Source organism: Penicillium hordei (genome assembly GCF_028827395.1).
Source record: "Penicillium hordei strain IBT 12815 chromosome Unknown utg000005l_segment0_segment0, whole genome shotgun sequence".
Lineage (NCBI taxonomy): Eukaryota > Fungi > Ascomycota > Eurotiomycetes > Eurotiales > Aspergillaceae > Penicillium > Penicillium hordei.
Genome location: NW_026623146.1, coordinates 2,297,222 through 2,310,991, shown reverse-complemented (window position 1 = coordinate 2,310,991; position 13,770 = coordinate 2,297,222). Strand labels below are relative to the sequence as shown.

At 49.6% G+C, this 13,770-nt stretch overlaps 5 protein-coding genes across 5 annotated transcripts; 3 read left to right on the top strand and 2 right to left on the bottom strand.

Moving 5' to 3' along the window:
* Positions 1 to 271: 271 nt before the first annotated feature.
* N7537_009827 (LYR motif-containing protein) lies at positions 272 to 985 on the bottom strand (the record flags this gene model as incomplete). Its single annotated transcript, XM_056900881.1, has 5 exons — positions 272 to 281; positions 342 to 391; positions 455 to 517; positions 683 to 847; positions 935 to 985. The coding sequence occupies 5 exons, from the start codon at positions 983 to 985 to the stop codon at positions 272 to 274; spliced, it is 339 nt and encodes a 112-aa protein (XP_056749549.1).
* A 559-nt stretch (positions 986 to 1,544) lies between these two features.
* N7537_009826 (uncharacterized protein) lies at positions 1,545 to 2,417 on the top strand (the record flags this gene model as incomplete). The annotated part of the gene is made up of 3 exons (XM_056900880.1): positions 1,545 to 1,724; positions 1,773 to 1,867; positions 1,925 to 2,417. 3 exons carry the CDS (start codon positions 1,545 to 1,547, stop codon positions 2,415 to 2,417), a joined length of 768 nt encoding a protein of 255 aa, XP_056749548.1.
* Positions 2,418 to 4,005: 1,588 nt separating this feature from the next.
* Positions 4,006 to 6,557, top strand: N7537_009825 (uncharacterized protein; the record flags this gene model as incomplete). Its single annotated transcript, XM_056900879.1, has 2 exons — positions 4,006 to 5,380; positions 5,449 to 6,557. The coding sequence occupies 2 exons, from the start codon at positions 4,006 to 4,008 to the stop codon at positions 6,555 to 6,557; spliced, it is 2,484 nt and encodes an 827-aa protein (XP_056749547.1).
* An 857-nt stretch (positions 6,558 to 7,414) lies between these two features.
* On the top strand, positions 7,415 to 9,581 carry sC (sulfate adenylyltransferase; the record flags this gene model as incomplete). The annotated part of the gene is made up of 5 exons (XM_056900878.1): positions 7,415 to 7,583; positions 7,683 to 7,710; positions 7,808 to 7,990; positions 8,187 to 8,332; positions 8,386 to 9,581. The coding sequence occupies 5 exons, from the start codon at positions 7,415 to 7,417 to the stop codon at positions 9,579 to 9,581; spliced, it is 1,722 nt and encodes a 573-aa protein (XP_056749546.1).
* An 859-nt stretch (positions 9,582 to 10,440) lies between these two features.
* N7537_009823 (putative histone-lysine N-methyltransferase (Ash1)) lies at positions 10,441 to 12,986 on the bottom strand (the record flags this gene model as incomplete). The annotated part of the gene is made up of 4 exons (XM_056900877.1): positions 10,441 to 11,137; positions 11,188 to 11,387; positions 11,443 to 11,816; positions 11,873 to 12,986. The coding sequence occupies 4 exons, from the start codon at positions 12,984 to 12,986 to the stop codon at positions 10,441 to 10,443; spliced, it is 2,385 nt and encodes a 794-aa protein (XP_056749545.1).
* Between the last annotated feature and the right edge of the window lie 784 nt (positions 12,987 to 13,770).

Here is a 13,770-nt window from a genome sequence, read left to right as displayed (position 1 = left end):
GCAGTGACCAACATCTTGTTATAGCAGCTACCTATATTGTGACAATATCCCTCAATTGATAGAAATAGGTGCAGTTCAACTCATTGGGATGCATATTGTAATTCAGGAGTGGAATGGAGTGTTTCTGGTTGAAAAAACTAGCTACAGCTGTAGCTCCAGCGCTGAGCGTATAAGTACAGAAAATGAGCAGGTGCTTAATTAGTCCACCATTGGCAAGTTATTGAAACAAATAAAATGGAATAGTTACAAGGTTCCATACGACATTCAAGGATTAATCCCAACTACTACAGGTTAGTGCATGCAAAACAAGGTGGGCATAAAACCTCAATTGAATGGCTTACCCAGTGTCCTTCTGGCGAACAATGCCTCCATGGTCCCCGGTCTCTTTTCCCTTCAAAGATAACAATGTAAGATTGAATCCTGGAGCAAAGCCCTAAGCCAAGGTAGGACTTACAGTCTTCTGGCCTTCCACCACCAACTTATCCAACTGGTAGAACTGGCTGATGATCGTTTGTCTCTGTGATTATGTCAGTATAATTGTCCCCCGGAGTTGGATTCAATGATTTGTAGGGCAATGTTGTAAGGTGAGACTCGTCGACTTTCAATACGCGAGGTTGAAAATGGATGCTCCATATCTGCCATCGATCGAGCTTTACCCCAAAAGCCATGCGATACCACTGACCTTCAACAAGCGCAAGCTTTGAAGTCCCTCCTGGATCAGTTCCTGTACCCGGCGTTCCTCTGTGGTGTTTTGGTGCTCGCGGAACGAATCCCTTGTCTTGCGACGAGCATATTCGCGGAAGTTGTAGTTGGAAAACTGTCCGGAATAGCGCAGAAGGGAGCGGAACTAAGAAAAGAGAAAGACGCCGGTTAGTTTTATGTATTGAGGAGGAAGGCACGAGGTCGAAGCGCATATAGAGCCAAGAGGACATACCAAAGATCGTGCCTGGAAGGCAGTCTGATTATGCAAGGGCGCGACAGACATGATAGCCGATGTTATGATAGGAAGATGAGGAGTGCGGGACGCTTGCTTGGTCAACCCCAGGTTATCACTAAAGCCTTGGTCGCGCGGTCGACACGGGCCTCTGCGACAAAAAAATTGTCCTAAGAGCCGCTGTGTTAGAGCGATGGCGCGTATTGCACTGGTCGAGATACCAAGATGTAGTTCACGTACGTTGGGCGCAATGACTCGTATCAAAGACGCAATCGGAGGTGGCGGTTCAATCTTGCAAGAACCACAGATCCGGGGATATTAAGTCACACGGGTATTGATGGTTTTGATTTCTCGTAACACAGTCTCTTTACAAGAGAGAAGACACAGTGGGTTGAGGTATGCAAGAGATAAGAAGAAGCGCAGGAGTGGGAAATTCTTTTGCGTTCGGAGACGAATGACGGAGTTACCGGGGCCGAGCTCCTTTGCTCCACGTTTCTTTTGTATCTCAAGCTTGTGGATTTTATTAGTTTTATTAGATTCAAGTCCACAACTCGACTTTACAGATATTTGCATTGCATTCCTGCTTCATTTACCTTTGGTCTTTTTCTCCATGTCTCAAATACCCACGCCACCAGCATCGCGACCGGGCTCGGAGGCACCTGAAGTGAAGGTGAAGCCGGTGGCTTTGGGGGATTCGGTCCAATGTTTGGATACACTTCTTGAGAAATACTTGCACCTGCTTGATCGGCAGCAGAAATTACATTCAAGTCTGGCAGAACAGCTGTCGTCGGTATGACTTTGTTAATCATGGTTCATGAAATATGCTGAGACAACGTAGGGGTTTTTTGCTCTTGCCCAAGCCAATTTCTCCAGTCCTGGCCGTCGTTATGGCCCTGATTATTATGATGGGCGCATGAAAGCGACGAGGAAGATGTAACTTCACCCGCTGTCATTGATTACTGACGCTTGTTAACTGGCCGAAATTGACAGATCGATCCAATCCGAACGAAACACGGATCAATCCACGAACGATCCGCAAGATGAAGAGGATATCACTGCGCTACCTGATTCTGAATACACATTCTCCGTCAAGGCCACACCTAGTCATCCACCAGGGGAGGAGGATGGGAACAACGAAACCAAGGCCTCTTCTCCGGTCCTAGGTGGACATCTTGAGGCCGAGGAAACTCGCCCGGCCGAGGCGGCTAGCTCGGAACCATCTGACCATGCAGAAACGGAGACTACCCCTGTCGAAAATCCCAAGCCCGTCTCTAAGAAGTTCCGTTCGGCCGATCCAATTCATTGGTATGGAATATTGGTCCCCCAGTCGCTACGCAGGGCGCAAGACTCTTTCGCAAATGCGATAGATAATCAGGTGCCGGATTTGGCGAGTACAACAGTCGAAATGCGAGCCCTGGAACAGCAGATAAGCCAATTACGGGCTCGGTTGGAAATTGAATCCTCCGATGCAACTGTGTTGTAGTCATCCGTGACCTTGTCCAACATTACGTGGTTAATCAGCCGTCGCAAGGTCAAGTTGATGTTGACAAGTCGCACAGGGCATTTTATTCCTGATATCCCCAGGAGATCACCTTAGGTGACCGGATATGTTTAAAATTGGGAGCCACAAATGCCTCGGATCTAAAAATTGGACTTGCAAAACAATCTATAATATACAACATATATATAACCTCCACATGATCCACGAACCATTTCATATTTAGTTACTGTGGATGTGTATAAAAACCAAGAGCGGGGAATTGCTATAATTGTACTTTGTACACATGGAGATTGAAAGGGGGCGTGATATATCATAACTAGTACCAAGTAGGTTTAAAGATGTTTCAGTGCAAAGCCCCAATCTATACTCCGTCCTCTCCGTACTCCGTACGGAGTACTTCTGCACTATATGGAGTATAGCCGAGTTAGATGGAAAAGAAAAATCCCCGAGCTTTACTTTTTCTCTCTTAAACATCTTTTACATTTTCCATAGCGATATGCAATGTATAAGTCTCATTCTTAAACCATCTCAAGTTTCAAATTACTGAGGGGAGCCTTAATATGAGACGTTAGCGTCCGGAGCTAAGTCCAACCCCACTGATATAGTCGACATATGATTCGTCTACGGAGTAATTTGGCAGGGGGTCTCATGTTGGCCCCGACCTTTCATTCTCTTTTTTCCATTTTTTCCCATTTTCCCCTTCAATTTTTGATAAAAGTACAATGTTGAAAAGCCATCGACATGTCCGTATAGGTACGGAGTAGATCCGATACTCATCATAATGTGCTTTGAAGTATGTATAATGTATACATGAGTACGGAGTCCTCGGATATAAAGGACTTAGATTACAGGACTAAAGGAATTCCAAGAAATTAATAGTCCAGGGTTGATGTTTAGTATTAATATACTTCCCGTTTGAGAAGTGGACTAGTATCCATGCCAGGAACCGCGTTAACCCTGGGTGGTGTCAGCTTCAATACCTCTTTTTTTCCCTCCTTTTTCCCAACTTCCAAAGAGCTTGAGGCTCTCCCCTTTTGAAGTGTAAGTCTACAAAGTACCCAGGTCAAAGATTGGGGGTTAACCCAACTAGCCTTGAACGCCAGTTTGATACTAGCGGTTCCTCTCATTTTCTCCCCTTTTTGAACGGTAGGTCTCTCTAAAAGCAATTCCATGATCATTTAGAGCTGATCCTGACTATTATATCTAGTGGCATCGAATGCCCTTCCATTCATTTGCGATCTGATCCTGTGGATCTTGCTTTTCTAGATCGTGTTCATTGCTTTATCCACTTTCTACAATCTTGTAGACATTTGCTCAGTGGGCCAGACGCCATTTCTCTGGTTTCATTTCGGTGCCTTTTCATTCTTTTTCAACTCGATCAAGGTATCGAGCAATCATTCATTTCTATCCCTCAATATTCGAGAGACAATTCTCTCTTTTGAACCGCAGTATCACCACGCCACACTGGATACCCTGCGAGCCCTAACTTCTCGCAAACTATACAAGAGCATCCACCCCGGAATTCGATTTAGCCGTACTTCTTTCGACCAGACAACCAGACGACCTTCCAATGAGCACAGAAGTACCAAGCTCCGGGCCCTCAGGGGAGACTGGCAGGAGTGGATCCGTCAAGCGGGCCAGACAAATGCTGGATGCCGGCGTGCGTCCAGAACGAGCCTCGCCACCCCAGCAGATGGAACATCCTCCAGTTCCGAGGAATATCTCCCATCAAACACAATGGCCTCTTCCTGATTCGGGTCTCCCACCGCACCCGATCAATCAACATCCTAGGTATTTGGTTCCCCGTGGTCCTCCACCTCAGAGACCACCTCATCCAAGTGAACTCCCTTCGCCATCCATTTACTCAGAACGGGATGGCCCAATCTCAGAAATGAGCTTGAGTTCGAGCCAAAGACCTCCCCGTTCCTTCTCACAACTTCAGCCGCCTCCGCTAGCGCAGTCGCGCCGGCCGGTAAATGATGCCCCTACTAGTCCCACCAGCACAATCGACATGACTCCTCGAATATCGATTGCAACAGAGGATTTGTTTAGACAATCTGTGGCTTCGTCGACGCCTTCTGTTCCTGATATGCCCCAAGTTCCACCTACTTTTCTGATGCCCGAGTCCGGTCTTTCTCAGCATGACCCCAAACACCGGACGGCGGGTCTTGTGGCACCGCTCAATGCGCGAAAGCCTGGCCGGGATCATCAATCATCTGTTCCCCCAATTCCAGAATCATTCGCCGACTCTCGCTTTACAAAATGCTCCGTCGCGTCCAGCCGAGCCATCCCTTCAAGTTGGGGGTCTGGTCCCGCTGAATCCGAGATTCTAGGAGCATATCTCGACATAGATTCAGACGATGGCCAGCACTCACCGGGCCTTCAGGAGGACGATATGAGGCTTGTCCGAAGTGCCAGTATTGGAAAGCGAGGAAAGCCGACAATGCGTACCATCCTCAAGTCTAACCCTGTTTCCGTTGTAAGCATGCCATCGCCCACCCAGGAGGAATCCACCAAGAACACAGCAGTACCATCTGTTGGAATGGGAGTTGCTGCAAGCCAGGTGCCCCGTATGCCAAGTCAATTACGAAACTCGTCTACTACAGCATCGAGTGAATCGGTGAAAGGCGTGGACCCGGAAAAGCCACCTTTTGCCCCACATTATGACTCGCCCTCCGATGCACGCCTCGAAAAAGAGCTTGAGGCCTTCGGAGCGCTGCCTCACGCAGCGCCAGCAATGAGTGACAAGAGACCTGGTGGTCGCAAGCCTCCTGCTTTAAATATGCATGCGGTGCGGGATGCAGAGGCTCGTGGGAGCCTTTCCAGCCTATCTGATTTGATTCGGAGGGCGACAAAGCTCGCATCTAATCTGGATCATGGGAGAACCGCCAGCAAAGCTAATAATCTGGCTGGTGGCGATGAGGCAGGGTTCAGGGCTGGGATGGGTGAGTCTTTGGGATCTAGATCACCACTTGGAATCTTGAAATAGTACTAACTGCCTGTGTGTTCTTAGGACACCGACCACGCAAGTCCGGCTCTCTATCGGACATGCTCGCCTCCTTCCCTCCACCGGGTTTGGCGACACCCGAAGGTCGCGGGTCTCGCACATCATGGCCCTTCTTTGGACGCTCTAACTTGCGTAATGTTGAGCAGCTTAATTCCAGTGATGACGATCCAAATGCTCCCCGACGCAAGAAGATGTGCTGCGGAATTCCACAGAAGATCTTCGTGATCCTCTGCATCGTACTCTTCATCATCATCGTTCTCGCGGTTCTTCTCCCTGTGTTCCTTGTCGCCGTGCCCCGCGAGAAAGCCAACTCGTCCTGTGCTGAAAAGAACCCGTGTGAGAATGGAGGCGTGAGTGTCTCAGCCGGTACCCAATGCTCGTGCGTTTGTTCGAACGGTTATACCGGCTCGAAATGCAATATCGCGGGTGATAGTAGCTGCACTACCGCCCTGATAACTAACGGATCGAATGCGACCATGGGCAGTTCACTCCCTATTCTGTTCGAAGAATCCAAAGCAAAATTCGACATCACTCTCGACTCGGTCACAATCATGGCTCTCTTCAGCATGAATGACATCTCCTGCAAGACCGAAAACGCTCTCGTGGCTTTCAGCGAAGTTACAAATGACAACACGAGCAAGACCCGCCGATCTGTACAGTCGATAGCCGACTCGGTCCCATCCGTCTCCACAACTGACCCAACACCGGCCTTGGCTGTCCGTTCTGAGGCCACTATGAACGGAATCCTATACGACGACTCGGAATCAAGCAAGTCAAGTACGACCACGTCGACACCCACACAAACCGAGTCGGCGACGACCGCCTCCGCTACCAAGATCAGCGTTCAATCCACTGCCGTCAAGCCAGACACGTCCACGCCCACTGCAACCAGCGTTCCCGAGAACGTCGTTGGGTTCTCTCGGGTTGCGGTGTTGTATATTCTGCAGAAGACAGGCTCGCTTGACACGGCCCTGTCCTCAGAGGAAGACATTCAAGGGTACCTGGTCGATTCTTATGCGAACACGACTCAGCCGGCCCTGAAGGTGGGAGCGTTTAGTGTGGATTTTGAGAAGTTGACCATCACGCTTCCCAATAGCACGGTGAAGGCGCAGTGAGAATATGTAAGGAAAGGTGTATATAGGGTTATCTATATGGGTCTTGAGTCAATTTAATTATGTATATTTGGGTTATTAGCATATTCAACTATTCAATGTTGTCCCCGTGGACATGTATGTTGTATGTTGTACATACTGTAAGAGGCCGATCTGGTCCAGATTTAGGGTTTTCAGATCACCTGGCCGATCTTTGCCGAATTGGGAAATGGAACACCGGTAAATGTCGTGATTCCGCGCGGAGGTGACGTGCTTCATCACATGACCTCAGCCTCTGCAGATGTGGCGTTGGGCTAATACGTTTTGGGATATGTCTACGTTATACTCCAACGTTTGGACGTAGAGTATCAGAACCACATACTCCTATGGACTGATATGGACTTAGATATACTTGATCTTTGGAATGACAAGTCATGCATATGATGATCTTAATCAAAGGGATCGTCTATTTGCCCCTGAAAATCCAACCTCTCAGTACGGAGTACTCCATACACCAATTAAGGCCGTTGTAAGGCATATTTCCGCGGTGGTCGGTAACTATACACTCATATTCCAATTGTAAAGACCTACTCCGTACATTGTATATGAAACCCATTTAGAATTTCCCCCAAAAGATAATAATAGCCCTAAGATCCATAATAATAAAACAATAACCGCCTGTACCCCCGAGGAAATCGTCCAGCCAAGACTTCCACCGGTCCCCACTTGTTGACGACTTCTGTTGGATGTGGATGGTGCAATCCACACCCCTCCTACAGGAAATTTCTTGATAAGCAGTACCTTTTCCCTCTTTTTTTTTTCTTTTCTACTTTGTACATCACTCTTTTCATTTTACTTTTTGTGTCCTTTTTATTTTCATTATGGCCAACGCCCCTCACGGTGGTGTCCTCAAGGACCTTCTTGCCCGCGATGCTCCCCGCCAGGTTGAGCTCGCCGCTGAGGCCGAGACTCTCCCCGCTGTGACTCTGTCTGAGCGCCAGCTGTGTGATCTCGAGCTGATCATGAACGGAGGTTTCTCTCCCCTCGAGGGTAAGTGCAATTGTTTCTTTTGGGATCTAAACGTTCTTTTTTTTTTTGGTTTTTGGAGGAATATGGACAATAGAGGGGCAGTAACTAACCTTCATGCAGGTTTCATGAACCAGGCAGACTACGACCGGTATGTGCGACACGAATGATCCCATTGGAATGAGAAAACCCCTCATTCTGGACAAAAAAAAAAAGTCTATAACAGCGGCAGCTGACAATATGCATAGTGTCTGTGAGGAAAACCGCCTTGCCGATGGCAATGTGTTCTCCATGCCCATTACCCTCGACGCTAGCCAGAAGGTCATCGACGAGAAGAAGCTCCAAGCTGGTTCTCGCATCACCCTGCGTGATTTCCGTGACGATCGTAACTTGGCTATTCTTACCATTGATGACATTTACCGCCCCGACAAGTGAGTTTCACCTCTTTTCTCTCCATTTCATTTTCGAAACCGGTTGCACTGTCGATCTTTATTTCTGTACCCTCGGATACCTCGTTTTACCTTTAATATGGACGTTTGATGTCACATACCTCGAATCCTTACCCAATGAGTTGAGAGTGGCCTGTGCTATAGTGGGGCTCGCTGACGTGGTTCTCCCCTGATTTAGGACTAGAGAGGCTAAGCTCGTCTTCGGCGGTGACCCAGAGCACCCGGCTATCGTGTACCTGAACAACTCCGTCGAGGAGTTCTACATTGGTGGCAAGATTGAGGCCGTCAACAAGCTTAACCACTACGACTATGTCGCCCTCCGCTGTATGTTCAATTTCCCGTCCCGCTAGTGAATCTGGCTAATATATCCTTCACAGACACCCCCGCAGAGTTGCGCGTCCACTTCGACAAGCTGGGCTGGTCCCGCGTCGTCGCCTTCCAGACTCGTAACCCCATGCACCGTGCCCACCGTGAGCTGACTGTCCGCGCGGCCCGTTCCCGCCAGGCCAATGTCTTGATTCACCCCGTTGTCGGTCTCACCAAGCCCGGTGACATTGACCACTTCACCCGTGTCCGCGCATACCAGGCCCTCCTTCCCCGCTACCCCAACGGCATGGCCGTCCTGGGTCTCCTCGGTCTGGCCATGCGTATGGGTGGTCCCCGCGAGGCCATCTGGCACGCCATTATCCGCAAGAACCATGGTGCCACCCATTTCATTGTCGGACGTGACCACGCCGGTCCTGGTTCCAACTCCAAGGGCGAGGACTTCTACGGCCCATACGATGCCCAGCACGCCGTCGAGAAGTACAAGGACGAGCTCGGCATCGAGGTCGTCGAATTCCAGATGGTTACCTACCTCCCCGACACCGATGAGTACCGCCCCGTTGACCAGGTCCCCGCTGGCGTCAAGACCCTCAACATCTCCGGTACCGAGCTCCGCCGTCGTCTGCGCTCCGGCGCCCACATCCCCGAGTGGTTCTCCTACCCCGAGGTTGTCAAGATTCTGCGCGAGTCCAACCCCCCTCGCGCCACCCAGGGTTTCACCATCTTCCTGACTGGTTACATGAACTCCGGCAAGGACGCCATCGCCCGTGCTTTGCAGGTCACTCTGAACCAGCAGGGTGGTCGCTCCGTCTCCCTGTTGCTGGGTGACACCGTCCGCCACGAGCTCTCTTCCGAGCTCGGCTTCACCCGCGAGGACCGCCACACCAACGTCCAGCGCATTGCCTTCGTTGCCACCGAGCTTACCCGCGCCGGTGCCGCCGTCATTGCCGCCCCCATTGCTCCCTACGAGGAGTCCCGCAAGTTCGCCCGCGACGCCGTCTCCCAGGCTGGCTCTTTCTTCTTGGTTCACGTCGCCACTCCCCTCGAGTACTGCGAGCAGTCCGACAAGCGCGGCATCTACGCCGCTGCTCGTCGTGGCGAGATCAAAGGCTTCACTGGTGTCGATGACCCCTATGAGGCTCCTGAGAAGGCTGATCTCGTTGTCGACTTCTCCAAGCAGAGCGTGCGCAGCATTGTGCACGAGATCATTCTCGTTTTGGAGAGCCAGGGTTTCCTGGAGCGTCAGTAAAAGTTCTGTAAGGTTACGTGAGGCTTGGTGTCAATTATATGTTTTGCTGCACATGAGAAAATGTGCTGGGTCTTTTTTTTCTATGGATTCCCCTGACTTAGATAGTTTCAAGTTGCCAATAGATTTGGTTTGATGGTCTTAACTGCTACACTGTAACCAACCTTCGAATTTATTATCCCAGTGTAGATGAGTAGATCCATATTGTAGGGTGATCACTTTGAATATATAAAATCAAGTCTGCAATCATTGCAATCCTACAGTTCTTGGAGATGGAGAAGAAACACGAATAAATTACCGGTATTTACATCTAAAGATATATGTACTATACCTAGACCTTACTGTAATCTCTAAAGATCTACAAGAGACTAAAAAATCCAGGGAAAACCATGTTGAATGAGGCATCTACCCTGGCTATATCAGAGTTGATATCAGAGCAATCTCTCACTTTCATAACCATGATGCATAAACCAAAACTGAAGGAATCATGAAGCCACAGTAAAAATAAAATGCAAGGGGAACAGAAAAGCAAAGTGAAAAGGGGAAAAGAAGAACAAACGCCAGGGGGAAGCCAGAGGGAACGAACACTTGATGTCGTACAAGGGGGTAAATTTGCCCAAAACGAGTTTTAGCCAAAATAGAAAAGAATAAAGATTACCGAGGGGAAAAATTATCAAGTAGAATAGAAAGAATGGACCACTGAGAAGTGTCGAGGTCAACAAAGGATAGGAGAATAAAAGACTTCCCAGCTGTTGGTTGACAGTCCCGGGATTGGCAAAGAGCAAAAGAGGTGTTGCAAAATAAGTCGGTTCTTTCGAGCGAAGTCCAGGAGGTTGTTAACCATAGTATGACCAAACGTCAATCATTTCTTTGCTCCCTTGACAGATTTGATAACACGCCGAGCCGCACTCTTGACTCCCTTACCAAAGCCGCCTTTGGTAGTACTTTTAGTCTTGGGAGCAGGCTTCTTAGCCTTGACGGGGCTCTTGGCGGGTGTCTTTTTCACAGGTTTGCGGGGAGAATCTCCGGAGCCTTTAGAGGCAGCAGCGAGAATTTGCTTCTTGGTCTCAGCAGAAGGCCGCTTGAGCTGCGATGTGGTCTTCTTGGGAGAAGCCGGGGTTTCCTTGGCTGCCTTCTTAGATCGGGGAGCACGGACAGTGGCTTTGATCCGGCCTGTGGCTTTAACGGTTGGTAGTTTGACGTTGGTCTTCGACTTGACAGCGGTTGCGGTTTTGCCCTTGGCCGTTGTCTTGGTCGTCTTCTTCCCACGAACGGTAGCCACGGCCTTTTTTACGCTGGCCTTGATGACCTTGGACTTGGTTATCTTGCGCTTTTTGCCTCGAGAGGAGTCGTCACTATCGTCGCTATCGGACTCTTCTGAGGCTTTTCGCTTTTTGCCGATGGTCTTTTTTGTAGTTGCCTTCTTCGTGCCTTCCTCGGCCTTTCGTTTCTCGAGTTCTTTGGCACGTTGCTGCTTATCCTTCAGCCGTGGACCAAGGAAGCCTCGACAGTTCGCTGATCCACAGCGACATTGTTGAACATTCTTGTTAGAATAAGGGCTGATATAGTATTAGCACATGGTTAAGTGGCTTGATATGCAAATACTCACTCAAAGTTGTAGTCATAGCTCAATTCCTCTCCCGTCGAGACTCCTCTATCTCCAGCGAAGAGTGCCATGCGTGGCTTGCCAGCAACAGTCCACTTCTCCATACGGCAGTTTGGCTCACAGGCATGGTTAACAAAGCGAGCAATAGACCCGCGAGTAGCGTCAATGATCATGTTTTGATCGAAATACATGAGATAGTAACACTGGTTGACGAGGTCAATAAATGGGAAAGCACCAAGTGTCACAAAGGGCACATACGTCGTTGTTTTTGTATACTGTCCTCATCCTCTTCTCACACTCAAGCTGGGTGAGAATCTCGCCGGTGTACTCCACAATAATCTGGTTGGGCTCGAAGGAACGGTTGCTGCGGACGCCATACCCGCGATCTTTTGTCTTGATGACTTCGACTCCAATGTTATACTTGCCTCCGGCCTTGGTCCGATGCTTAAGACCCTCGAAATTCCGGTTACCGCACTCGGGACCCAGCCTGCAATTACCGTTGTCACACTCGTAGAACATATAGCGGTTCTGGCAGTTCTCATCACAGCCAGTGTCTTCAGTACACATACAAGTAGACAGCTCGAGGTTTTTGTTCGCTTTCCAAAAGCTTCCGGCATCACCGACAAAAACATCTAGACCGTCTGTTAGCCCTCACTTCATGATGTGAGATACTCTACATGCTACTCACTCTTGTTAGTTTTGCGCCACTCGTCGGGCTTAGGCTGTCCAGGTGGTAGTGGCGAGAATATATCAAACGGCAGCTGGTAGTCCCGTCCAGTCTTCAAAAGGCGAGCACCTTTGAACATCGGCATGGGAAGGATGGTGCGGTGCATGGGACCGGTTCCAGTTTTCTTCGAATTCTTACTCCGACGTTGCTTAGGAGGCGAGTCCGATGGCTCTTGTCCTGTATAGAGGCCGTGCGACAGCCATATCTTGCGCCTAGGTCGCGGTGGAGCAGGCACAGTCCGTTCCTCTGGTTCAGAAGCATCTTGATTTTGGAGCTTGGACAAGTCGCTCTCAGATACTCGACGTTTCTTCGATGCAGGTTCGTTGGCTGTTGAAGGAGGCGCCTCATCTTTCGACGGAACAATATTGCGCGGGCGAAGACTAGAACGCTGGCCAAGATCCTTGTCTCCCAGACCTCTCGTGCGCTTTCCTAATATACTGCTGGCCCGGTCGACCAGACCCGAAGCTTTATCCATTAGACCGAAGCGACCAGACCGCCGTAGAGATTTGCGAGGAGAGGCCCGGGAATGGACCAGCTCAACCGCGGCCGTTCCTTCGTCTTTGGTCAATGCTTTCCCCACACGCTTTCGTAGTGCCTGCTGCTGAAGCTTCACATTCATATCCTCAGATTGCAAATCCTGGGAAGACTTTGAAACCGGTGTATCGGGGGCCACAGTGTCGTCGGCCACGGTATCATCGTCGACTGGAGTTCCGTTCCGCAAGGAAGATTCCATCACTGCAATACTGTGGCGCAGAGAAGAGTGCGATCGTTTCGCTTTAGCAAGGCTGTCGACGTAGGCCTCGCTAGATGAGGCCGCGGGTTCCTCGTTCTTGGGTGTGTCGTCTAGTGGCTCACCAGGGCGCAACGATGCGCGTGCAACCCGTGTTGACCTTCGCCGTCCTGCGGGTTTTTCGTCGGTCAACGCGTTCTCGTTGTTGCTTGACGTTTCTGAGCGACTGTTTTCAGGTGTCAAGAGTTGTTCGGGCACGTCAAGGCTCATATTGTCATCGGTAGGCTCGTGAGCCTGGGCGTCGGGAGCCGCGGACGCGATGGATCGGGACGTTCGTGGCGCCATTTTCGAGAGAATAAGTTAACAAGAAGGACAATTCCACCTGGAATTGCCCCTTCGCTATCGATGTAGAGCAACTGGCGCGTGTGGTCGGGCTGGATGGGGAAATATCAGGGGAAGGTGTCGGATCGAAGAGGATCAGCTTCCCGCGCGCTTCTTATCAAGTTAGGGTGAGGGTCTGACGCGTGCAACAACACTTTCGAATACGAATACTCCAGTCGTATAATTTCCCGACCTAGTAGAGTACTAATGCAATAAAAAGAATGAAAAAAGCAAGGGAGAAGGGGAAAGAAAGCATCCCCTAGGGCTTACAGTATTAGATCTCGTGCCCTGGTGGAATGCCAAAATCCCTCACTCTCGCCCCCACATGAGCATGGGAGATTCTACGTCTGAGAGGTGGATATATAGATTATTCTAGCTGTGAACTTCACAGGATGATATCAAATGTCTAAACAAAGGTGAATATATAGTCCTACTAGGACATGGAACGAAAAGGCTGGTTCGGGATAGGGTTGCCCATTCCCATGTATGTAAGTCACAACAAGTAACAGGATGTAACAGGATAAGAAATAGATCATGAAAGATCAGTAGAGAGAGAGAATTATGTCTGCGCCAGGTGTAGCAAATCAAACAGAGATGACGACAAGAAGGGTATGTGTGCAATGTAGTGATTAGAAAGTGATAGATGTGTCCATGGGTGTGAATAGTCCCAGGAAGAACAAGAATAGGGGGGGAAGAAGAGGAAATCATGAAAATCTTCACAGATCGTAGCCGCCGAACCAAGAACCAA